Source organism: Xiphophorus hellerii, chromosome 1 (genome assembly GCF_003331165.1).
Source record: "Xiphophorus hellerii strain 12219 chromosome 1, Xiphophorus_hellerii-4.1, whole genome shotgun sequence".
In the NCBI taxonomy this organism is placed as follows: Eukaryota; Metazoa; Chordata; class Actinopteri; order Cyprinodontiformes; family Poeciliidae; genus Xiphophorus; species Xiphophorus hellerii.
Window position 1 is genome coordinate 9,984,458 of NC_045672.1, and position 27,230 is coordinate 10,011,687.

General features: G+C 37.7%; 1 protein-coding gene across 1 annotated transcript in view; it reads right to left on the bottom strand.

The window, feature by feature from the left end:
• Positions 1-610: 610 nt before the first annotated feature.
• sema3bl (sema domain, immunoglobulin domain (Ig), short basic domain, secreted, (semaphorin) 3bl) overlaps positions 611-27,230 on the bottom strand; it is a 63,924-nt gene continuing 37,304 nt past the window's right edge. Inside the window, exons 5-16 of the mRNA XM_032570882.1 lie at positions 20,661-20,751; positions 17,064-17,180; positions 16,699-16,841; positions 14,580-14,694; positions 14,338-14,407; positions 13,590-13,734; positions 9,586-9,817; positions 8,876-8,967; positions 8,587-8,628; positions 8,266-8,491; positions 5,069-5,196; positions 611-4,030 (exon numbers count right to left, since the gene is read on the bottom strand). Of these exons, the coding sequence (XP_032426773.1) occupies positions 3,524-4,030; positions 5,069-5,196; positions 8,266-8,491; positions 8,587-8,628; positions 8,876-8,967; positions 9,586-9,817; positions 13,590-13,734; positions 14,338-14,407; positions 14,580-14,694; positions 16,699-16,841; positions 17,064-17,180; positions 20,661-20,751 (1,908 nt within the window). The 3' untranslated portion in view covers positions 611-3,523. The remainder of the gene's footprint in view (positions 4,031-5,068; positions 5,197-8,265; positions 8,492-8,586; positions 8,629-8,875; positions 8,968-9,585; positions 9,818-13,589; positions 13,735-14,337; positions 14,408-14,579; positions 14,695-16,698; positions 16,842-17,063; positions 17,181-20,660; positions 20,752-27,230) is intronic.

Below are 27,230 nucleotides of genomic sequence, written 5' to 3' on the forward strand. Positions count from 1 at the left end.
AAGATGTGAATTGTAGTTTTTTTTTTTGGTGTGTTTGCTGAAGTGACAAGCTGCCATTGTCGGCTCTGTTTTCAACAGATGTTACAGCCCAATTAGCCTTCAATCACTCGTATGGCCAGACTCGGTGACTGGGTAACGTCATGGGTCAGCACTGGGCTCATAACTCTCCAATCACTTGCACACATGTCTGTTTGAAAGTCTTTTGAAGCTTGCACACGTGAGATCTGGCATAACTATGACTTGAATCCTTGTACTGAAATATGCGTGCATGGTAATAACCAACATGTGTCAACCCACTTCAGGGTTACGTTACCTTTGCAGTAACCTAAAGACGATACTACAACTCTGCATGCAGATAACATCAGAAAAATGGAGGGTTCATTTTCTTTAGTCTTTAGGTTTTCAGTCAACTGACTCTTAATACTTAGCCTAATGCAGGCGTACATCTTCTTAATTCAGTTCTTATTTCCTGAATTAAGACTTGTCTTGTAACTTGTCTTCCAACTAAAGTTAGAAGACAAGTTGTGTCTTTGTGTGGTTTTGTTCTCATTAAAACTCAACACCAGGAGGATGTTTATGATTTCTCATGAAATCATAAACAAATACAGGGTCAGCTTTTGATTTAAAAACAATCAACCTTTAATTGTTTTAAACAGTATACAAGTTTGTAGCATGCATGGTAGAAACAGACTTAAATAAAACATAAATACATATTTAATTTTCCTTTTACACCCGTTGACCAGCTTACAAAGTTGTTCACAAAGTTCATTTTAAGACGAGTTTTTCTTTTCTTTATTAAAACTCTGCATTCAGTTTTAAATACAGACTTTCTATGAACTTCTAACTCTGGAAAAGAACACAAGCTTAAAAGTAAAACATCAAAAATAAAACTGCTTATTGAACTGTAAAAAAAAGTCACTGTTAAATAAAGACAACTAGATTTGTTCATGTCAACGACTGCATGACTTGAGTATCAGAGTTAAGTGTTGATTTAGTCAAGTTCTGTTTTAAAATAGATAATTCAGTTTAAACATGTTCAGACATTATTTTAATGGTTACAAATTGAGCAGGTATTAGGTTATTAGATGGCAATAAATCTCGGCTAAAAGAATCAAAAAAATCCAACAAATACATAAACTAAACTTATTCAATATTTAATTTAAATTTTTCTTTTTTCTTTGTAGTTTAGGAACACACACTGATCGATATTTAGAACAAGCCTAAAGGTATTTTATGTGCTTTGCTGTGCTCTACATATCAGAATACAAAGTGTCAATACAAATGAATAGTTTGTAGGTAATTCAGAATATAAAAATGTACAAATTTTAGAAGTTTCAAAAAGAGTTGCATTAGATGCTTTCAGTACCTTTTTAAAGAAACCATTTTAACACTTTCCTCTGTTCTTACCTAGCATTTTTTTTTCTGTTTCACCTTGAAAAACCATTCACTCAGTGAAGCCACAAAGCTAATCAGTATTATGGGGGTTTTTTTCTAATAAAAAAGTAACACAATTAGTACAGCATCTTCTTTATATTTACAGTAATGTGATGTTTGTTATCTTCATGCCATGGAGTTCTCCAGGGTTTTGCACTCGAGTCAAACAGTTTTCTGAATCATGGTTTTAATATGAAACATACATACTTGTAATTAATGTTATTCATGTATTAATGTACAATAACAAAGTGTTATTTTTTAAAACATCATATCTAAATAATTTTAAAGGATTTAGCATTTTTATTCTTTAATGCATTTTTAAGTCATAATCTCCTTTTCATGTATGTATTTTTATCATATCAAAGATATTTTTATTTTCATTTTCTATCCCTGCTACTCCACTTTTAACATATGCTTACTTTATAATTCCAGTCAAAATGAGCACAAAAATCATACTTAAAAAAAATTAAACAGATAATACATAAAGAATTGTTCTAAAAGTAACATTTTAAAATAGTATTTACAAAATAGAAAGCACAAAAACCTTGAGTTATGGTTTCTTGTCACGTCTCTGAGGATCTCAACAGAAAGGTGGAAAACAAATGACCTGACCTAAGAAAAAAATCGTTCTAAGGAAAAAAGTCCCTTAAAATATTGCCTCATGATGGACAAGATTAAACTGATACTGCATAAAATAGCTAAAAAAGCAAAAATTGTGAAAACAGATTTTTCAAAAATGCGATTATAGAAAAAAAACACCAAATTTTATTGTGATGAAAAGGGTTCCTAAGCATGCGAAATGATCTGCGACTCTTATGCCAAAACCCTTAGTGATTTATAAATAACACTGCCTCATGTGTAATGCAATAAAGCAACAAAACACAATGTAACGTCCATCTAAACACTGGAGCCGACTGGCAAGAACTGTGTTCCAAGAGCTCCATGCAACTGGACAATGAGCTGGTCACGAAGTCATTTAAAAACCAAAAGAGCCGACTCGGGTTTCAGCCCCCTTCTATCTGCCCCCAAACTGGATCCATATCACTGTAGGCCAGCAAAGCCAGGTCCAAAGCTGACGATCGCTTCCACAGGAACCAAAAGATATGCAGAACATCTCCGTGCCTGGATGCCACGGTTTGCTCGGTGGGCTTCGTTTTTGGCCGCACATCCACGACGTTCACACACTTTTTGGTCTTCCTGTCTCCTACAGTCTGTAACCAAACAGTTGCCACAGAGAAGTTTCCATCTCTGTGTCGGCAAGTTGGGTTTTTTTGATCTTTATCTTGTGTTTATAGAAAAGTTCAGCCCACGGCAGTAAGAATGAAAGCATGTGTCTTTGATCCGTTGAACCATCAACAGTCGTCTCAGAAAATGTCATCTTTAGATACTTGAAGTTATGCATTCAGTGTTGTAGCTGAGTGAAATTTCAGATAATCTGAGTTTGTGAAGAGTATAGAATATCAAGCATTAAATATATAACAGAACAAAATTCACTCAAGGATTAAACGTTTAGAGGACATATGCTAATGTAAGAGTGTGTGCAGGAGAATTTCAGATGTTCTTCCAAATTACAACGAAAAGCTTGATATCAGCAAAACAATAAGTCATAAGAGTCACTAAGGATAAATACCAAACATGAAACAAGGTCCACGCTAAGCAAAATCACACCGACATGCACATATCTTAGAAATCTCAAGTTTGCAGTTTTCTTAGTTTTCTTGGCGTAGAGGGTTGTGACAAAATTTGTCACTGTAACATAAAAACAGAATGATGCGAGTGAAGAAATTCTTGACGACTCTCACTTGAAAAAACATCCTAGGAATATACTGTAATATATAGTTCAGTATAAAGGTCTCTTGTTACCGTGTGCTTCACTGTCAAACACTCGAATGAATGAATTCATCTTTTTTCTTTGTTTTAAAATGAAAACATTCTATTTATTTTATGGCAAAAACAGACTAATCCACCAGATTCTCATACGCCGATTGATTAGGTCAGGCTTTTAATTGGCTCCCAAAACCATCCTGACCCGAACCAAAAAGATCTTTTTTTTTCTCTTTGATTTCAAATTGTTCATTTCTCTCCGGTGTTACTCTGGCCGTCCTCTGAGATCTCGTGGTGTCCGGTTGCGTTCTCCGGAGCCTTTACTGCGCGCCTTCCTGGCACTCTCCTGAGCTTGGCGGTATTTCTCCAGCATGCTCTTGTGCTTCCTCCGGAGCTTGTCGTTGCACCACATCCTCTCGCAGTACTCCTCAACGTGAGGCAGGTTAGATGGCCCGATGAGCTGCATGATGTCCTTGAACCACGTGCGTGACTGGCCGATTTGACCCCTGCTGTAAGGCCCCGTGCTGCAAGGCATCCAGGGCCTGTGGTTCCCTGGAGACCGGTCTTTGAACCCGTCAGAGATGCCCGCAATGTCACGGGCAAGGAGCTCATCCACCGTGTCCGCCTGGAGGACCTGGAGGGAGATGCGGGCCAGGGTTTGGCTGAAGCTGTGCTCTCGGGAGCGGCAGATGTACACACCTTCGTCCTGACGGAAGAGATGACGAAACAGCAAACCCTGATCTGTTGACATCACACGATCATCCAGCTTCACCTAAATGGGACAGAGAGAAAATAATTGTTTGTGCATGTTAATCATCATATGAACAATATTTTTTGCCTAATGTATGTTAAATTTGAATTTGAACCTTGATTTAATTTTAACAAAGAGCCAAAACACATGTTTGCTCTGCCTCCTGTCTGGCCTATAAAATTCTTTGAAAAGTGTTGGTTTAAAGTAAAACATTGAAGATTGCAGGCAAAGCCCAACGCTTCCTATTAATGCAAGCTGAGAAAATGTTTCATCTTACATTGAATGAGAACAAAAACAAGAACGTCAGCTGCTTCTCTTTCCTCAGAACAACTTGTAACAACAAGATCTCCAGAGATTTTTTTTTATGTTTGTTTTCTCCTATTGTCCCTTTTATGTTTTTCAGATAAGTGAAACACTCCCTGCTGCCCCTATATAATTCACGCTTCCCGTCTCCCACATCTTCTCATTCTACCCTTCTGTTTCTCTAGCAGTAACCTGTTGCCAACTAAAACATGCAGTCTTGTCAGCTAGAGGCAGCCAAATGTTTATTTGCAGGGAAATGGAGAGGGGTAGTAATGCCTTAATACTTGAATGGCTGTGCGAGACATTCACTTGAGCTCAGAGGAGCAGAACCTCAAACGAACGAAAGGTTTCTGTGGGTGTGCTTCCACCCAGCAACATCATTTTCTAAATACAGCTTTAGAGGACTTTACAGTTTTGTGTTTAAGTCACAGTGGCCAGTAAAGACATTTAAGTGACACTTGATCCGTTGGCAGCATGTGGCTGTGGAGGGCAGAGGAGAATTCACTGTTTATCCAAGCGACGAGGCAATTGAGCATTTCTCTTTGAAATATAACTGCTTAATTTGAACCACATGTCAAATGGCTGTCAAATGTGCCAACCACATTACTAATCTCACTTTTACAGGCATTTGTTCAAACCACACAAAGGTTTCACCCCGCTCTAACACTTTTACTCTTCGCCACCATCGCACGTGCGTTTCATTTTGACACCTCTAACGTGTGATTTTGACCGGCTTGTTTATGCAAAGCGTCGCACCTCTTCCTTGCGGTCATCGCGTTGGACAAGCCAGGTGACGGAAGCTTGCGGCGAGCGAGGGACACACTCTAGGAAGGTGCTGTTTTTCTCCGTCCCATACACAACTTTGTCCTCAGTCACGTCCAAGTCTTCTCAAAAAAGAAAAAAATATAGAGTTAGAGAAAAAGAAGACTGTCAGAAGAAGCATGACAATAAAATCACTTATGATTGAGAACTAAATTTCTATGAAAAAAATTATTATTCCTGAAATTGGTTAAGCTTATGTCATGCAAAAATGCTGGTGTTTTAGAAAAAAAAGCCCATTATTTGGACTATAAACATAAAGAAATATGGGAAAATATTGAATATTTAAAAATGTTGAAGTATAAAAATGAAATTGGGGGCTATACACAAAATTTTAAGCATTTAATCTCTGACTAAATTAAATTATTTTGTGACCAATTATATACACAATGTTTTAAAATACTTGATTAAAATAATTATACTGTGATGTAAGTACATGTATATGAAGTGATTTTATTTTGTAAGCATCAAATTTAAGTCAAAAAAGGGACAAAATGGTAATGAGTGGTTATGAAGCGGCTGCAGGAATTTGGAAAGGGATGAATTCACACAAGGCCGCTATAAAATCTCTCCTTTCAGACTTTAACAAAAGTCTTCAGCAAGACAACTTGTCCACTAAGGTTCACTGAAAGGCTTAGAAAGAGGCGTCTTTCATCGCTCCACCACCAGACACTCAGGTGTGTGAACAAATACAGACATGTCTCTTTCTGTTAATTCTTAAATCACCATCATGTCTTCCCATCTGTTTTGAACCCTCTTATTAAAATTATAAACATTTCACTTGAATCAATTTTTTTTTTTAGGCTGTGGAAGGATTTAAAAAGTGGAATGAGTGTTTCTGCCTCTTTTATCCCGTCAGCTTTCAATAATTGTTAGTTGCTACATGAAGTAATGTGTTTGACTTGGTTCAGTCTTTAACTAAGTTGTTTCTCTCCACCTTTTCAGCTACAAATCTTTGCTGAAATACTTACACCTTGATTTTTTTTAAACAAATAAGCAGGGAACACCAGCAGTTTGATGCACCAAAATACATTCAAGATCTGTAGTTGTGGTATCAGGTCTTCCGGCTTTGTGTCTGATTTGCACCACAAAACCAGAACAACCAGCTTCTATGCAGTTTGTTTCAAATCTGGAACAAACAGCTCAAACACTGAGTTTCTTTAAATAAAGGCAAAAACACCACATCTTTAAAGATGCCTTAAATTAATAGTTAGTCAAACATTGTCTGATTTATCATGTAAAGCACTTTAAACTGCCTTGTTGTTGAAAACGTGCCAATAAACATGACTGAATGCTGTCAGCAATACTCTAAATGTCACTCAATTTTGAGGGTAGTAATCTAGTGTGTTTTGAGGTGTAAGAGGGGTGCAATGAAGGATATGGGTGAATGCAGACATTACAGTCACACAGGAGTCTAACATTTGCATATATGGATAGAAATTCATTTTGCAGTTTAATTTGCTTTCCCAGAGGACAGGAAGATTAATGCAGCATCTTCTCTGCAACCTTTCGTATCCGTACTACATTAATCGGAGCGCCGTCATGGAATGAGGTCAAAGGTTGGAATACTCCACTTAAGTACGAGTGGTTTTCCCTCAAATTTCTGTTTACACAAGTTAAATAACACATTCTCAAAGACTTCCAAGTTTATCCTGAGAAATGTGGACTACATAAAACAGTCTGTGGTCTTCTTTTTACGAGCAAGTAAACAGTTTACACTTGTGGCAAAGGAACACCGAAGAGATACGAGTCTGTTTTAGAACTACCTAAGCAACACGTGGATTCTCGCTATGAGCAGAAGTCCAGACTGGTTTTTCTCTCTTTCGCCTGCCGTTCTGGAGCTTAGCTTAACTTTCCATAGATACGAGTGCGAACTCGATTGACCGGGGTTATGAGAGAGAACTATCTTTGTATAAACAAGTGTTTAAATACCCACATTACAATTAGCATAAAACTATCTACCATTTTCAATTTAGCTTGTTCCATTTTAAAAACAATTACTAAGGTGAGACACATTTTGACTATTTCATCCAAAACTATTCATAACCTGAGGAGATTTTAAATTATATTATTAAAACAGGAACTTTGTTTCTGGTATTTATCTAGTATTCAAGAAAAAAAATACAAACATTTAAAGCCTTCTCAATAATCATAAGAAATATATTTAATGGCTTTACAGCTGTCAAACTCTTCTTGGATTTGTTAACCAGCTTTGAAAATGTTTCCACTGATATTTTAAGAGTGCCTGCAGTCATGCAATTCTGTATCTCTCTCCATAGATTCTCTGACAGATTCAATTTGGGAGTGTCGTTGGGCTACTTTACAATTTTTGCTTTGATTAAAACCAGGGGAAACACAATGGGCTTTTAAAAGATTACTTATAATCAATCAATCAATCAAATTTTATTTGTATAGCACATTTCAGCAGCAAGGCATTTCAAAGTGCTTTACATTGTTACAAACACAGAAACACAATGCAACATAGAATCAACAATCAAAACATGACATTAAGTCAAGTTCCATCATTAAATGTGTAATTGATTACGTTTCAAATACAATCCTAAACAGGTGGGTTTTTAGTCGAGATTTAAAAGAAGTCAGTGTTTCAGCTGTTTTACAGTTTTCTGGAAGTTTGTTCCAAATTTGTGGTGCATAGATGCTGAATGCTGCTTCTCCTCGTTTGGTTCTGGTTCTGGGGATGCAGAGCAGACCAGAACCGGAAGACCTGAGAGGTCTGGAAGGTTCATACAACAACAGCAGATCTTTAATGTATTGTGGTGCTAAGCTGTTCAGTGATTTATAAACTAACAACAGTATTTTAAAGTCTATTCTTTGAGCTACAGGGAGCCAGTGGAGGGACTTTAAAACTGGTGTTATGTGCTTTATCTTCCTGGTTTTAGTGAGAACGCGAGCAGCAGCATTCTAGATCAGCTGCAGCTGTTTGATTGATTTGTTGAACAGACCTGTGAAGACGCTGTTGCAATAATCAATACGACTGAAGATAAACGCATGGATGAGTTTCTCTAGATTTGATGATTTCTCATAAATAAATCATTTTTGGTTTGAACTGTGTCCGGGTCTAATAACAAAACCACTTTCATTAAATTCCACAAAGAAGAGGAATGCACACTTACCGCTAACGTTCTGATCCACACACTGCAGCACCGCGTTTCCATGTTTGACGTCTTGCCTGCGGAAGCGACGTTTGCTGTTTGGAACGAATCGTGCACAGGAGGATCCATCCCATGCACAGTAAGGATCTCTGGCAAGGCAGCACTCAGCACAGGCTTTCCCATACGTCTCACAGCGATGCAGCTTCACCTGCGCCACGCCTGCTGCAGAGCCCACATACAAGGCTTGCTGTGTGGAGGTGAGAGAAAAAGAATGAGGGGAAACACAATATGAGAACAGTTTCTGGAAGGTGAGAGAGGTAAGAGATTAGTGTATCAACGCACCCTTTTCACAGATATATCCAGTGAAGTGATTGGGATTGGTACCTGAAAAAAAAATATTGATTTGCAATTAAATTTGGTGGAAACAAAAAAACGATGTTGTAAGCTTTTGAAACATTTCATGAACGGCTGGTTCCATCCCCTATTTGTGCCCACATTTCCTACAGCATACATGACATTATAACTTAACATAAGCCTTTGGAAATCTGGATATGCTTTTAATACAAAGCAAAGTAAGGTGCATACTATCTAAACGTAGAATCATTTGTATAGTTGTAGAAGTAAAACTTACTTTAAAGACCTGTAGCTCCTCCAGTGTGACCTCCTCCGCCTCCAGACTGTTTCCACCATGTAGGGAAATTACCTTCAAAACCGTTCCAACATCTTCAAGAAGAACAGAAATACATTAATGTTCATACTGCAGGTGACAGAGCAGTTTTACCCCATATATGGCCAATATCAGATTTTTTCAAAGCAGATTAAGTTCACTTTCATATCTGACACATATCGAACATAGAAACAGTTTTGCCCATTAAGTTACCCTTGTTGAGCTAGTAATAATTTCACTTAGAAACTTTTGAATTGATTTGCACATGTTGACAGTGTAACATCGATAGTTACTTCCGTAAATGCAGCACATTGCATCTCTTTCTTCGTAACTCTCTTTCTTTAGTTTATTCAGGCCAGTTGACTGAGATCACCACACTTAAATTCTAATGCTAAAAATCATGCCAATACATCAGATCTTAGCAAAAAAAAAAAAATCCAAATTTATCTTAAGAATCTGTAGTGCGATGATAATGATGTTTGATCCTGTGTGCTGCTTGTACAAGTAAGTATTTTAAAATTAAACAGATTCACAGCATAACTCAACTAAACAAGTAAAATCTGATGTCTGAAAACCAAACGTGCAATAAATAACCATATGCAAGTTCTGCATTTTGAAAAAGCAGAAATTGCTTTTTCAAAATGCAGAACTTGCATTCTGCATTTTGAGCCTACCTGTACCAATAAACATGACATCATACTGCCCATCCTCTGCCTCCACTCTGTCAACCACAATTTGTTTCAGCTTGTAAGGAATGTTGGCCTTCACCAGCACAGGCTGGCGAAGTGCCGGGAGCACCGGGCGCCACATCAGAGGGTGGCTGCGGGCGAACTGCAGAACAGAGTCAGGGAAGTCCTTTGTGCTGCCAAACTCTTTGCCGGGCTGGTTGGTGATTTTACTTGGGCACTGGACAGACGGGAAGAAGGGTGAGAAACAGACGATGAGCAAGAAGAGGATAAAAGTGTTTATGTTGTTCAGCTTTTACTGGCTAACCTAAAGCATGTTGCAAGTGAGAAAGAAATGGACATGTCAAAGAAAAACCAACAGATGGAAGAGATTACCATGTTCTACTCCAATTACAAATTCCCACCATTTTACACCACACTGTAAGTGTTTTCCAAACAAACTGTAGCCTAATTATGGTCTTAAATTCAACTCAAAGAACCCTCATTAGGAGTTTTATTTCATTGCAAAACTGGATAAAAGTTCATGACCACTATTATAGCTTTGTTGAAGCTCCAGCTTATGCCACTGTAGGGATAGGAAATCTAATGAACAAAGAATTTGGCAAAGATACTGTATCACTAAAATAATCAGGAAGGCTGAAAACGGTCCAAAAGTGAACATTTACGCAAGCTATTGGAGTTCTAGGTTTGCTCATATTGCAGATCTGGATTTCTGATGGGAGCGGCCAAAGCCTTTGTCATGCACTGCTACATTTTCATTAATCTTCCAGACAACTGGCTTGCATTATGCTTAGAGTAAAGGGTAATAATACTGGAATCATGGCAGACAGCTGGCTATATTTATTCTGCAGGTGGCAAAAGCCATCAAAAGTGATGCCTCATTTGTCTTTTCTAAAGTTTCCATAATTTCACTCATTCAAGGAGCGCTATCTTTCCAAAAGCATTATGCTTTCCCACATTATTTTGTATTTCAGTCAAGTTCTACCGTCATTTCAATGACTTGGTTTATTGTCAGAATCGTTTGTCAATTTCACATTAGAATGTTCTGGATGTAAAGGACATCAGGAATGCTGCGACCTGGCTCTCTAAGACGAGTTGTGCACCTTAAAATGCATCATGTCAACATGCAACAAAAAAAGACCAATTACTGCCGCCTGGCCTTGTAAACACATCTGACAAGAAGAGGCTTGAAAAAGGATCTCTATATGCTGCTTGGAGTTCAGGCCACTAAGCAGGCTTAACGCTTTTGGGTTGCAGGATAAGAAAATTGCACTCATTACTTTTAAATCTGCGATTCCCAGCTTAAAATTTACTCCAGCACAAGTCTACTTTACAGTGAGACAATATTTTGTCTTGTGGGTGACATCTGGACAAATGAGAGTGAGACTGATGTTTTGGAAATTTGGTTTATATGTCAGAAATAGCACTTTCCAAATTCAAATTCAAATCCCTAGAAGTGACAGCCTGGGGGTATAGTTGATTTTAAATAAATCCTTAAATGCGATTTTTATGTCAGAAATTGATTTCCAGGCTAAGTGAATCACCCATCAAACCTAAAAGCTCTACATAGATTCAGGTCACTACAATGAAGGACTTTGGGGGAAGCAGAGGACAGTTTATGGTTAAGAAGTTTCTACATCTAAAGCTCTAGCAGGTGTGCAGTAAAATCTATCCCAGCATGTTGTCAACTAAAGGATGAGCTCTGACACATATTTAAACAATGTGCTATAAGCTAAAAAGCAGATGCAAATATCTCAGGAGGAAAAAGGCCCTTAACTGCACTGGAATTTAAATTTTTAGGAGGGGCATAAAATGTATCTTTTACTTTTCATAAGCCTCAGAGATAAGAGCTACACATTTTTTAAAGTTTTAGTAAGATAAAATACTAACTTAGGCATACGCAATAGTTCTCTAGGATTAGATTTTTAAGATTGATTTAAAATGTTAGATAAATATTTGAAAGCCAGGTTTCAAAGATGTCAAACCTTGGATACAAAACAACAAATCTCTTTTCTACCTCCTGCACCTCCTCACTATTTTACTCTGATTTACTGATTTTTTTTTCTTTCAATGTCTTCCTTCAAGTTTTTCCTCTTCATTTGAAGCCAAGACATTCCTGTTAATCAGGGAGTCGGTGGAGGAAAACCACAGAGGTGTCCACTCCGTTCTCACATTATTCATCTTCTTCCTCCATGCTCTTTCATTCACTCAGGTAATGAAGCAGAATAGCCCATGCGACATCGTTTTACGCATGCATGCCCGGCGTACATGCGTGTATGCAACAAGGCTGAGTTACAGCGATGTGGTTGAGAGCTCCACTCAGAGTCAGGATGTAATCCAGGACAGGGGGTCTGTGCCGTGTACAGTCACAACAGCTGCACTTCCACTTACAGTAGTTTACTTTACCGATATGGAAACTTTCCACACCTCATATATAATATTTTTTATACCCCTTTCCATCCCATAATATTTTTCTTCCTTAGTTTTTGTACATACTGTGAACCTAATAAACTATTCCTAGAGTTTTAGGCTACTTACTCGGAACTGAAAAACAGCTTTTTTGTGTAACTTGCACACGACTGTAGATTCATCAAAATCTGTCAGCATTTAGTTGCACCAGTGGTGGTGAAGCTTAAAGTGGATGTTTGAATAGGCGGGCTACCTGAACCGACTTGGATTTGTTTAACATTCCAAGAGGAAAAACTGGAGTTGGTTATTTAACTATTTATGACTGTCAATGCTTTGTTGTTATCCAGTTTAAGATACAAAGATTGTATTCAAAACCCCAATCTCAGAGTTTAGAAGCCAAATGTAGTGAAATTGTCATTTTTAGAAAATTTGAGCATGTGCGTATTTATCTGTGAACTTACTGTCAGTAGTTAAGAAAAAAAAGTCGATGATTGACTAAAATGTATGTTGTGATGTAGCAGATGAAAGATATAAATAATTGAATTTTAATAATGTCTTAATTTCAAAAATTCAGATTTTTAACCTGAGTGTGTAAAAAAAAAAACGCAAAACAGCCGAAACACCAAGTGTCTTTAAATCTAGACTAAAACCTAAAGACTGTTAAGAGTTGCTTTTGAATCGTAAATAATGAAACATTAATCAACAATATCTAATATATTTTGTTTCAATTGTTGACTGTATGTTCTATGACTTAGTATTGTTGTGATGTAAAGCACTTTGAAAGGCCTTGTTGCTGAAATGTGCCAAACAAATAAAATTTGATTTTAATGTTTGTTTAATGAAGCAAACATAAAAATTTAGTATAGAAAAATATTTCTGTACCCAATCTTCCTTTTTCCATAATTAGTGACACAAACATCAAACCCCAGACTCTTCAACATTACACAATAACCCTGTTCATCTCTCATAGTTTTGCATCTACAAAAGGCTTACAGCTGAATCTGTCTTGCATTGGAAACTAATAAGGCCGCCACAATAATGCAGTAAACATGTTTAACGAATTAGAAAACTACAGGTCAATCTCTGCTGTATAAAACTTAATGCATTCATATGCACAAATGCTTTTCCAACACAATCAATGTTCCATGCATAAACAATCTTTAAACCTGAAACTTGGAATGGCTTTTACAAGCTTTTAACTGAGATTTATGGGCATTGAGGTGCTTTCAGTTTATTGGATCACTGCTTTGCTTTAAAATGAGTTCCAACCTTACTTTTGATTATCAAACAAAACATCACAGTGTTTATAGTGATTGAACTGAGCAGTTTCTCACCAATTTAAATCCCCACCTTTCTACATACAGTTTACAAACATAAACCTTTAAACATTTAGATTACTGAAATTATCAAAGTAAATATAAAGGCATGTCACCCTAATGGTGCAAAACCCTTTACACTTTAAACACGTCAACTGTTGTGTATATATGTTTTAGTTAGGACTATAAATACTTGAAAAAGCAGGGTTTACTAAATATGAGCAAATCTTTACTTTCAAGTAATATGACTGTTGATCTATCACTTACAACTCCTGGTCTTGGATAAGGCATCCTGCCTTCATAGGGGCCCCACTGATAGTTAGGGCCCTCTTTGTGAGCAAAGGGCCCATTGAAAGCTTCTCTGATGTCAGCCATACGGTAAACACATACAGCAAAACCCTGGAAAACATTACTGTAGACAAAAGAAAATAAATACGCAGATTATTTGTATCATGTGTGGTTACAATCTAATATCAAATCTACACCAGTTTATAATGGTTAGATGATAAACCAACAGATACATGGAAAAATATAGAGTCTGACATAATGTAAGGAGAAATCAAACCTATAAACAGCTGAACTCAAGTCATGGTGCAGTCATACTTATTTAAGATGTTCAAAATGATCTACAACTTAGTCCGGGCAGAGTTACTGACTCTTACAATAAATCACTCATAGCAGTTTTGTCCAGCTGCAGTTCTCAAAGGGAGATATCCTGCAGAGGTCAGGTGTGTTTCTGCTCCAACTCAGCTGATTCAAATGGCTGAACTGCTTCCCCAGCGTGTCCTGGCGCTGTAGAGGCTTGTTAATGACCCATTTATTTAACTCAGCTGTGCTGAATCAGGGCAACATCAAAGACATGCAGGGCAGCACAAAATGAAGACTGACTTTGGTCACCACTGAGTTAAGAGTCACAATCAGGGTAAAACATTGTTTAGTTTTCAACCAAACTACCTGAGTGACCTAATGCCATTCAGTGGATGATAAAAACACATTTTGCTGCAGATGTGTTTACCTGATAGTGCTGAAAATTGCATAGATGTCCGGGTTTCTCTCATCCTTGGTCCGCAGCAGGAAAACATCCTCTGGTTCAAATTAGAAAAGAAAATGTGTGTGATGTGAGTTTGATAAGGCATCACCACTAAATATTTAGCTTGTTAAAAAAGTGGTGGGGCTAATGAAGGTACCAATCAAAGTTTCCAAATGTGTCAATGGAACTTTTGGTGCCTCTTATTTGTCTGTGCTTTTTTTTCTCACCGAGCTGGTTGAAGTGTGTGTCGATGCCATGAGGTCCAGGAACAGAACAGACCAGCCTGGCTTTTATGAACGTGCTCCACTTATTGACAAGAACTCGTTGTCCTCCAACATCGTTCTGGTGAAAAATGCAGACAAACAACCAAATAAACACAGCTGGGCATTTATTTCCAAACAGACATTATTCGTCCTTTTGGTTTTAATTAAAGACCAACATGTTAGATTAAAGAATGACACATGTGGATTCCGTCTATAATTTCAGGGTTCCTCATAGAGGAATGCAAGGTAGGCTTTTATCGGCTTAAGAGACCCAATTTTAAAGCTGGAGATCCTGGTCAATCTCATGCACATGGTTTGATTAATGAGATTTTATAAAAAGTCAAACAAAGTATGTGTCCTCAAACCAACTAAACAAAATTTTCACAGATAAGTGCTGGAATGGAGACAAAATAATCCAGAAATGAACAATTTCCAGATTACAAGCCGCTACTTTTTTCACATACTTTGAACACTGACAATGACAATGATGCGGCCAATACAAGAATTTTCACCCACGGATTTCTAAAAGCTGAAGTGCGTGATGAAGAGGACAGCTCAAGCTCAAGCGCAGCATTGTCTCAAGACAAAAGAGACATCAACACCAACAACGAAAGACGGACTGATGAACCGTGTGACAAAGTAATTCTGAGGCTCTTCAATTCAGACTCAGAAAATGACTAAATTAGAGATTGTATGGCCTGATCTTCAAAAGGTTTGCATATATGAAAACAGATTATACTTCATATGCATCACACACTTTGAAAAACAACATGCAAACAGGATTGCGACAGCAAAATGACAAGACTAGCAGGCACAACGAATGCCTTCATGACTATGAGAAACACATGCTGGTCATCACAAAACAGAAAATAATGGGAGAAGGGCAGGCAAATGACTCAACACCCACAATGCAAGTTAAACCTGAACCAGACTGTTAATTGCTGTTTTTGCGTCTAAATGCACCAAGCTACAATAGAAGCACTGATGAGTTGTAAAATTTCCCTAGAAAGGTGTAAAACTTGAACTTCTATCTGTGATAAACAAAAAATAACCCACAGTAGTGTGTTCAGTTTTATTTCCCTGACACACATGCAATTCAGATCATTTTGTCACAATCAGAATAACAGAAGATGTTCATGTTTACATTCGCGCCATTTGCATTATCAATCTGCTTCCACCACCCGTCTCATTCGGATTACAAATTCATTCCTATCAAACTGAAACTGATCAGAATATTCTGATTGGAATATTATACGATGCATTTTTATTCCGATTGGTCATTTTTTTCTGATTACTGTACCTATGTCCATGTAAACGTACCTACTGCGTAGAAGCTCTATAATAAAGCTGCATATTGAATGCTCTTCAATTTAAAGCTTAAATGAATTTACTGTGTTGTAGTTCCAAAAACAGAAAATTACAAGAGGAAAGGAAAGAGAGGAGGATACAGAGATAAAAGTTTTCAAAGGAAGTTAAAAGTATGATTTTATGAATATATTTTTGAAAATATTTTTCTTCTGACACAATATACCGCTCTTCAGCCCTGCAGCTGTGTGCATAAGTGAATAAAAAAATATGGCTATATGTATACTTTTTATGCTGACTTCTCAAGGCACATATGGTTTTGTAAGACAAATCAATGCGTGAAAGAATGTTGCAGGACTTGGAATGCGTTTCGAGTCTCTGGTTGGGAAATTTGACAGCTGCATGTAGTTTGGGAGAAGAAAACATTTATCTTAGTCTGAATATAATGACATTTTCACACTCCTGTAGGGAAATGTAAATATTTTGGGATAAATTTGTCCTTTCAACACAAAAGTTTTCAAGTGTCATAATAAAAAGACTTAAGCATTAAGCACATTATCCCCTGTCCTGTAACATTATTTGTGAAGTAAATGCCGTTGTCGGGTTTTTAGATCTAATCACTGGCTCTTCAGCTCTGCTGAGGTATTCATTGGTAAATCCCAGAAGGACTTAACTGCTGGAAGAGAAAGCAAACTCACAGCAAAGCTCCTCTAAAGCTCAGAGCTGGAAACATAATCATTGACTGTCTCAAAAATAAGAAGTGATTATGATATCTCACCACACACACTCGTCCAACTCGTGTATGGATGGCCTCCTCCTTGTCCCCTCCCTCTGAGGCCTTCTCAGTGAAAATAAAATACACTTTATCATCGTCCCTGTCATCGTTATCCGGGATGATGTGGGCAGCGATGAACCGAGGGTCTGAAAGGTGTAAACAGGAGGTTGAAAAAAGTCACAACCTAAAAGGAGAATCCTAATTTTAAATAGACTTTTTGACTTTCTATTGACATCTACCACTACTTTATAGGGGGGAAAACCCCCTCAAAGTTAGCTGTTTTCAGTATCAGAGATACATTTCCATTGTCTTACTCCTAGATCACACCATTTGTGCAAGTTTTCAAAATAAATAAGTGACATTTTTACCATGAAGAAGCTTCTGGTCAGTCTCAGTTCTCATGGTGGTGCGACCTCCCATGCTCCTGAAGATCACAGAGTCTCTTCCAAGAAAATCTGCGGTCAGTCCTGTGTATAACTCACCACCTGTAGGCAGGCAGAGTCAGAGGTGGAGAGAGAAAGAACAAAAACATTTAAACAGCCAGTTTAATTTCTTTGTGTCTGAAAACCAAAACAATAATAGTTTGATATGAATCAAATCATGGATGACAGGAAGATTGTGCCCGGTGCAGTCAACCAGGACATGTGGACTACACAGACCATCACAACACCTCCAGAGAGTTTTGAGCCCTGACAAATAAACATGTCTGATACAGGACATAAAACAACATATTTCCTTCAAGTGAAAAACCCAAACATCAAGTAAACATGGATGAGGGGCTTGGAAGTAAACTACAGAGGAAAGGAGATGGATAATATGGAAAAACTTAGACATGCAATTTTGAATGCATTCCTGGCCAATATAAAGTAGGCTATTGAGGTTACAGTCATTAAAAGAAACATGCAGTTGCAGACCTTTGCACATCAGAGTGACAATGCAGGTCAGAGTAGAAGCAGAAAGTACAAAGGCAAGGTGAACATCACCAAATTTTTGAGTTTTCCGATTACATATCTTAGTCATAAACCCTCATCTTCTACTGCGGTGAAATTAAGGCACACTGTATTCACAACAGAGGAACTTCAGAGGACTGTTGTAGACATTGTTTTATGAATTAATGTTGTAGTTTGGCTTACTCAGTAAAATCATCACTCTTCAGCAGCTTTATACTGTAATCAGTGGCCTTGTTCTCACCTTTTTTTTCCCCCTGTCACAGCTGTTCTCATGTTCCTCGATTTCTGACACTGAGATTAATATAAGAATGTTTAGCCACAAGCCTGAACACAATTGACTGAAAATATGAGAGCAATTATTTGAGCAAATCTGTGTACAACTCTGTCTCTGACCTGTGAACATAAACATATTAAATAATTATGTCATTAGCAAATCTTCTGCCTAAACTGTTAAAAAAAAATATCACTTTTTAGATAATAAATTGTCATCACAGAGTTTTTCTCAAGAACTCCAAGTGTTCTGAAATCTCAGCTGTTTTTAATTTTTTATTTTTTTTTCCCCCGGATAATGTTGAAACTGAATCTGGCCCACAGATTGCTTTTGTACAACATGGTGAAGAAAAAAAAACAAACATTTATTTTCTTTGGCAGTACTAATGCTATCAGAAACACACCCATTCTTCTTAAAATCGCAGAGACAAATACAATGTCTTTGTATAGCTTTGTTCTGTGATGTTATCTCATGAGCAAATATAGAAAGATAGACAAACTAATTAGTGCTGACCATACCACATTTTTTTTTTTTGAGAAAGGATCAAGAAATGTATCAGCTGAGAACTGATACAAATGAGTTTAACAGTTCAAAAAAAGATCAGAGAAAGATAAATAGTTGAAAGTATTGTACTTTGAAGCAATGCAAGCAATTTTAGTTATTAGTGGCACTGATTGCAATTGTTGAAAATCTTAAAGAAATCAATTTTCTGAGATAAAAAAATGGAACAAGAAATTAATTTTATTGAACACAACTTTGCTAGGAGGGCAAAAAAAAAAAATTCACTTCAGTTTTTTAGTCTTTCAGTGAGTAATCTGAACACCGTCTTCACCCTGCATTTATAGTTCACATTATCAAACGACTCTGGATATACAGTACAGACCAAAAGTTTGGACACACCTTCTAATTCAATGGGTTTTCTTTATTTTCATGACTATTTATAAGACAAGAAATCCCACTTATTAACCTGACAGGGCACACCTATGAAGTGAAAACCATTTCAGGTGACTACCTCTTGAAGCTCATCAAGAAAATGCAGAGTGTGTGCAAAGCAGTAATCACAGCAAAAGGTTGCTACTTTGAAGAAACTAGAATATAAGGGGTATTTTCAGTTGTTTTACACTTTTTTGTTTAGTGCATATTTCCACATGTGTTATTCGTAGTTTTGATGCCTTCAGTGTGAATCTACAATGTCAATAGTCATGAAAATCAAGGAAACTCATTGAATTAAAAGGTGTGTCCAAACTTTTGGTCTGTACTGTATATGGACCGCTCTAAATCTCTCACTATTTCTGCAGTGAGCTTGAACATTTGTGTGCCCATGTGGCCACTGTATATGATAGCTGGGGTCCACACTACCAAATATTTGGCTCGGGTTTGAACATTTTCCTGCCAAACACAAAGCATTGCTGGATGATTTCTGATGCTGGAATCACCCAGCTGTGCAGATGTATGCACACCCCGTACACACGCACACACACTATGCAGGCCTCCACCTCTAAAAAGATCCCAGGATCATCTGTCACTGGCATAAATCAGTGTTCCTTCACAAGGTGCAATAAATACTTAATGACGTTTCAAGAGAAAACACCCAGAATTGTTTATTCTAGTGGGGACAGTTTCAAAATGTGTGCATTTCACCACATGTTAAAGCCAAGAAAGGTTTGCTTTTAATAAGGTTTTGTCTCATTGATATGACAAAGCACCTACATACAATATAGGTTTATTGTAGGTGTACAATGTGGTCATAAGTACAAATCTTTTACCTGTAAGCTCTGTCCTTACATGGAACAAATCTTAAAGGTAGAAGTTTAAAGATATGACAAATGCAGGATATAAAGGTGCAAATGACTTGTATTTGGAAGTTGCATTTTCTGGTTTCCAACACAGGAAAATCTAATATGATGCCTACTAAAGTCAAAAAGATGGCACTCCAGAGTCATCCTGAGTTCAGTATGCAGTGCAGTGCAGCATATACAAAACCTAGTGGTGTTGCAAGATGGTAGAAATCAACTATTTGCCTGACCACTCAGATTAAGCTTACCTATAACACCATCCACTTTCCTTTAAATGTGAAACTACTATAAAAAGAGGTTTTAAGTCTAAATGATTTAATCTGCAATAGTTTCTCCAAACAGATGTCACCTGACACACTACATAAATACTATTCAAGCAGCGTGTTCTGCTGTTTGAATGCCATTCAAGTAGCATATTTAATTTGCCTTTGGGATCAATAAAGTATTTTTAGTTGAATTTGAATTTAGTGGTTGCTGCAATGGAAAACATATCAATGTCACATGTCTAAATCCTGAAACCCTTTTTGCTTTTCAACAGTTACATCATGAACATTAAGTGAATGAGAACAGATCCAAACTAAAGTACAGTTAACTTTAAAGTAAAGCGAACAGGTGCAGATCATCAAGTCAGGCCCAGATTGCAAATGTTACCTCAAGTCAATATGCTGACCAATTATATCATCATGTGTCTGTTATTAAAGGCTGCCTTTTAGAATACTTTAAACTTAGTTCAGACTGTTTATGTGCTGAAATATGAACAAGAGTTATTTATTTATAACGAGGGTGGACTGGACTCACAGTTATAGTTGCATTAGTTTGCATCTCAATAAACCAGAGTCAGGATATCACACCCCATATGGTCTACAGACACAGTTAACATTCCGCTATTGGTTCCATAAACAAAATAATAAGGTGATAAACACATATGGAAAATGAACTGTGACTTACCGCTAAAGGTGCTTGTAAACGGAAAGCTGGGGTCATGTGGAACCTTTCCTCGTCCACTCTCCACATTCAGTGGGTTCATGGTGAACACGTGCTGGGGAAGAAAAGGCACAGTTACAAGTGTGTAAATTAAGTCCAGCAGGTGGGCCCTGAGGAGAACTCTATCAAGCTGATATTTATCACAGCTCCAGAAACGCATGAGAAATACAGATTTACTTCATATGATTCAGATTACAGAGTTGAAATATTAACTGAGTCGTATATTCCTCACCAGCTCTTCCAAATGGAAACTCTTTTTATTGACCATCTACAAACAAGGTCAGCCCGTTGCACCACCTGAAACTGATTATCTTGTTAAGCAAAAGTTCAGCAGGTACAGCCGCCAAGCAGACAAAACGTATTCTTTTAAGATGTTACTATAATTTTATTGTGGGGGAGGAGAGATTCTTCATCTTTGTCTCAACGTTCAGATTAGTCCAAATGGGTCGTTTTGCAGTTTCACACAGTTTTTCACATTTACTAGTCCTTTCATCGAACCCTCGCCTGTCTGAGAACGAAGGAGTCGTCTGAGATAAGAGGAAATTTAGGATTAGCGGAGCTGCCAGAGTCCAGACAAATTTCCCACTCAGTTCCCAGTGCAGATCAGTCCTGGGAGACCTGACTGCAGAAGAGCCAGCTGGGTAATAAAAGAAAATACTGCTATCAAATGAAATCTGCTGTTAAATTTTGAACTTTGTCAACAGTAAAAAATTTGTTGACAGTTGCAGATTTCATTGTTACACTTGAAAGGCTGCAATGCTTGGTAAAATGTATTCTTGTAAACCCCCCAAAAAACCAACAATAAGGCAAAATCATCTATTTCTGCTATGCTATGCTAGCAAGGTAACTAATTCTTTTTTGTTTACAACAGAAAATTTTCCATTGGAAATATTCTCTTGTCGATCATGTAGAGTAGTTTTCAACAAATATAGAATTTACATTTTGAAATAAAATATCTAAAGATACATTTTAAATCTGGCCTTTCAAAATGCGCAGAAGGAAAATTAACCGGTAAGAGTAGATGAACTTCTGTAGGCGAGATCCTAAAATTGAGCAGATCAACAAAAACGTTTACTACTTTTTACTACTTTTAAAAAGGCCAACATTAAGGAATAGCATAGATGTAAACCCTGTTGAACATTTATACACTTTTGTTAAAAGTAAATAGATAAATAAATACAAAATACAATGGTATTTTACCATAGAGATTTCTTTTACAGTGTGGGCCAAGAAGTTAAATAATTTTTAAGAGCTCTACCATTTCTACCAAGAAAAGTGGTGAAGTAACCAGTGGTACTAATACCAGAAGCTTCGTATTCACTGATTTGCATTGTCCAGGTTATGGACATTGATCCATATAAGAAAGAGGTTTCTATACATGAGACTTTATGTATCATTTTGAAACTGAATGGATGGAAAGCCTGTGTTGAATTCAAACTTGTCTATTCAGCTCTTGGTTTCCACTGAAGTAGTATGTTGTGTGATTTTTCAATCCTGGAGAATAAAGATTGAAGTGCATCATTAACATAATATTCATGTTGATATTAGATAAACTGATGGATCGTTTATTTAAACATAAACGATCCATCAGTGCCTCCTTAAGCAATGCTTGGAAAATTTAGGCAGATGCTAGCAACAAAAGCTTAAGTCTATTAATAAAAACAGAACCAAACACAAAGACCTGGGGAGTGCTGGTTCTATTTTTTATTATTAATTTATCATTCTAGTTTTTCTGGTTATATATCTACATGTTTAAAACATTTTATTCTATTCCAAAAAAATACAGATACTCCTCCTGCTTCCTGATTGGTCCCACCTCACCGCAGCTAACAGATGCAAAACCTCGACAGGGTTTTTAATTTCAAAGCCGTAACTCATGCTGCCCACTGCAGTAAATTATGTGGCACAAAGCTCAGCAAATCAGCGCACAATGAAAGGGGCAGAAAGGGAAACCTCAATGAATACATCCACAACAGGGCCAGGTGCAAAATCCAATGTGTTCGTGTCTGTCGGCGTCACCCTCCCATTACACCTCATTAGGACCAACACTTACTCGTTATCCTGAACAGGATCTGTACTAGTCTCTTAGTGAAAATAAATCTGTCCACATCTTTTGTTCTGATGGCGGAAATGAAACAAACTTAATAAAATACTGAAGTGGTGGTGGGGGTAGACAGGGTCTTTTTGACTTAACTCACTGGTTGGTCAAACTGACTTAATGAACTCAGTCCACATCCTCAGACTGTGTGACTTTTTAGGTCAAGAAAGGGTCACTTTGGATAAAAGCCCTTTTGTTTCCAGTCTTTCTTCCTCCACTTCAATGCCACCAGAGTACCAGGCTGTCTGTACCAGAAACGTCTCGGTGCGATCAAACGCGGTCTACTTCCAGGAGAAAAGTAGGAATGGAAGGTGACAGGAGCAACTATAAAACTCTGGACTTTGATACAAACCCATGTGACAAATTAAAGTGCCCTGGCCGTGAACTCTGTTTCTCAGTCCATGTTCCTCTCATAAACAATAGAGCATTGTTACACGGTGGGCGAGTCCTTCACTGAGCAGAGATCACAGGGGAGATGATGACATTGAAGTCAGCTGCTTAAAAAAAGGTCTGTCAGAATAGGCGAACAATACGCGCAAAACCTATTTAGTTTTAGATGTGCAGCAACACACACACACACACACCACACACACACACACTCGTGCACCCCAGCAGTACGTGTTGAGGAACATGAATGAGTCAAAGTGATCCGGCGCAGGAAAATTCCCTGGCAGTCTCAGGATGTTTAACTTTTTTTATTTGAGACATGTATAGCTTTTTAAGTGCTCGTCAAGAGGTTTGAACGACTTTTACAGGTAGTGAAGTGAATATGCAGAGCCCACCAGCACGCACAACGCTGAAACACAAGCTCGCACTGATTAATCTCTGAACTTGCGGTGCCTTGCAAAAGCGTCTAGGTCCAGACCTAAATAAACATACGAATCTGAACTCCATAACAAGCCTCAAAATTGCTGCTCACAGACACACACCAGTAAAACAGAATGATTTGAAGCCATTTTGCAACATAAGTAGGTTCTGCAAAAATATTAGCTCAGGAAGACTGAATACACATTTTCACCACACATTTTAGATTTTATTGGAAGAACATTTAAAACAATTAAATGTTTACTTTTCATTTCACAATTATGTATTACTCTTTTGGTCTTTCACATAAAAACCACATAACATGCATTATTAGTGAAAAAAAATCAAGAAAAGCTTTGTATTTTGTCATCATAATCTTATTAGTCATTCTGATTCTTTTTTGTGTATTCAAAGATCTTATTATTATTATTATTATGGAAAAATATCTTGTCTTCCCATATGGATTTCTCCTTTGAAGCGTGTAGGGGTGCACGTGTGTGTGTGTTGGCTGTGTTTTGCTCTTTCGTATGTTTTTACACTGCTTATTTGCTCATCCCAGATGAGCAAGAGTCAAGTTTTCTAAGCATTGCTGCGTGTGAATGCGTGTGTCTGAATGTGTTTTCTCACGATGTTCCACGGGAATCGAGCAGCTCATTAGTGTGTCAGAGTCACTCGGGCCACACTCTGTCAAAACAAATACACACAAGTTCTGTGATACATAGAAGGAAACATTCAGAGCTCTTTGTATTCAGTTCTGCCAAGCATAATACAACACAATACTGTTGAACCCCAACAGCAAAACTATTGAGAAAGGTCACAATAGACACAAACAGATGGTAAATGGTAAGTGGAATGAACTTGTATAGTGGCTTTTCCACTCATTAATCCTGTTATTGCTAATTCCCTAATCTCTGCCTTACAAAATATCCTCTAGCTATACAAATTTAACACTTTTTAGTTATGTTAACTCTGTTAAAGTCAGATTCAGACGCCGCTCTCCACTCTGCTGACCCGTCGATTCATTAAGGTCCACTAGGACTCTATTCAGACATGCATGCAGCCCAGATGTTTGAGTGCTAAAAGAGAGAAAACCTCCCAGTAGAAGTTTTACTATCGCAATCTGCTGGACTTTGAATTCAGCTCAGTGAATCATGGTTTGTTTTTCAGCCATTTATGCTAATTCTGATGCTATGTTCTGCTGATTTTCTCTCTTTCCAGATTTACCCTGCCCATTCCCTCTCTGCTTTACTTTCTTAGTCCCCCACAGCAGTTTCTCATCTGTTCATTTACTCAACTTTGTGCCACTACAAATACCCCAGGTTTAAGTTACTCCAGAGTCAGATGATCTTTTGTTCTTGCTTCATCGACTGGCCTATGACGATTCAACCGAGATAGACAAGATTTGAACAAACTTGAGATTTTTTTATAAGATGAAGTCTCACTAAAGCACTTTTACCAAGCACATCATCCAAGAACAATGGGGGCACCAAGTCCATCAACACAGACCCTAATGTATTTGTTTTTTTTTACCACGTCTAAAGAATGAATGTGGACACTCTTGGACTGACTCTTGTGGTGATATTCACCTTTAGACATTGAACTCAATCAAACAAAGATCAGCCCCCAAAATATTGAAGACCAAATCCAGAAGCAGCTACAGCAAAATATTAAAGGGAGGACAACCCGTCCAATTTCCAGTTTAGGATCAGAGAAAAAAATAAAAGATTGCTGTGGTGCGTGTCGCAGTAGAGTAGACACTACATGTCAGGATAGTCCTCGATGCAGCCATCAAGGGTTCAATTTACATTAGTCTTTAACCTTCTTTAACAATGTTAGAAATAACTTTTAGGAATATTGTTTGCATTTTTCCCTTCAGAATTTGAGCCGAGAAAGAGTTTTCAACAAGGAAACATTGAGCTTCAACTTCAGGAATTCTGAGTATGCAAACATTTACAGTATATTTCCCAACTCTTGACAGCTATTGTTTGTTGCAAAAATGTAACTCTTCTTTGTTCTTCTTTGTGGGGTTTAACACACAGCTCATTTCTTCTTATTTGTGTTTCAACGTCCATGTCTTTCATCATGTTTGTGTATGTTTCTGTCGGCTTCTCAGCATATTTATGTGCTCAGTTTGGTGCCATTTGTTTTGTTTGACCGGCTGTTTGTGTATGTGCGTGTGGTCTTGTCCTCCTCATGTCGTCACTGTGCGACGGAGGTTTATTTGTACGTCTGTGACTCTCCTCAGGCAGTCGTGTCGCTCACTGTGGGGACTCTAGCCTATGTCCATCTATAAGTGTCAGGTTGTGGTTAAGATCCCCAGAGGAAGGCCCTCACAGACTCACAGATGAATACCATATGATCATAATTAATTAAGACACTAGTTTTACAAAGACCTTTTGTAAATAATGCCATTTTTTTATTAAGATTTTAATTCAGTCTCATAACACAACCGTTACAAAAAAAACAAACTTTCTATGGCTTTGAAATCCCTTTTCTCTGTAGCCAGAAATCACTCTTGTCCATCATGTGGGTGTTTAGTTTTTAATGGACCAGAATGCTGTCAAACACACTCTTTTGTTTTTATCCCATAAAGATTCTGTGGGATTAGATAATACGGAATAACAACAAGAAAGTCTCCAATACTAACAGATTTTGACTAAGCCGTGTGAAGAAAGGCCTTGTTCTTCACTTCTCACAGTTTTATAGATTTTTATGTGAAATTTTGTAGCATTAGACAACGTTGCAACAACACTGATTGCACCAGTGGGCTGATGTGAGAGCATTAGAAAGTGAATGGGTACATCTCCCCCTAACAGAGATGAAACGCCTTCTAGGTTAAAGGTCATCCCACCCAGTGTCCAGTCGGAGTGCCTTGGAGACTCATTTCCTGGGAGAGGTCACACAAACAGGCAGTTGTGTGTTCGCCAGTAAACGATTGGTTCAATAAATGGACAGGCTACCTTTGGTGCTCTTCTGTCAAACAGCACAGTGCGTTTAACCCCTACCCTTTACTTTGTACACCACTGATTTCAACTACAACTGTAATATCTCATGGAAGAAATTCTCAGACAATACGGCAAGTTAGGGATTGGAGGGGGAGTACAGAAGACTGGTGGAGGACTTTATGGAGTGGTGCAGGAAGAATAAATGTCAGCTCAAAATCACTAAAACAAAGGAGCTGTTACTTTCAGAGGGTAACGCCCTCATTACATCTCATTTCCACAGATGGTAAGGATGCAGAAGAGGTCAGCACATACAAGTACCTGTGTGTACATCTGGACAAAAGGTTGAGCTGGTTAGCAAATACAGACAATACTTTTGCATGCGGTGGTATGTTGGAGGGGTGAGGAAAAGGGGACACTCAGAAAATCAGGAAGAGCTGGCTCTGTGGTTGGTATGAGCCTGGAGTCTTTTGAGACGGTGGTGGAAAAGAGGAGTTGAAGATAGTTCAGGAAATTACCACCCACCTCTTGAACACTTTTTTTTCTCCCAGTAGAGGAGTTCTCTCAGATTCCTGTCAGTGGGCTGTACAACTAAGAGGTTCAGGAATGTATTTATGCCACTGGCCATTAGACTCCACAATGCTCTCCTGGAGGAATGGTGGGAAATGGGAAAATTCACTTCTTGATTTT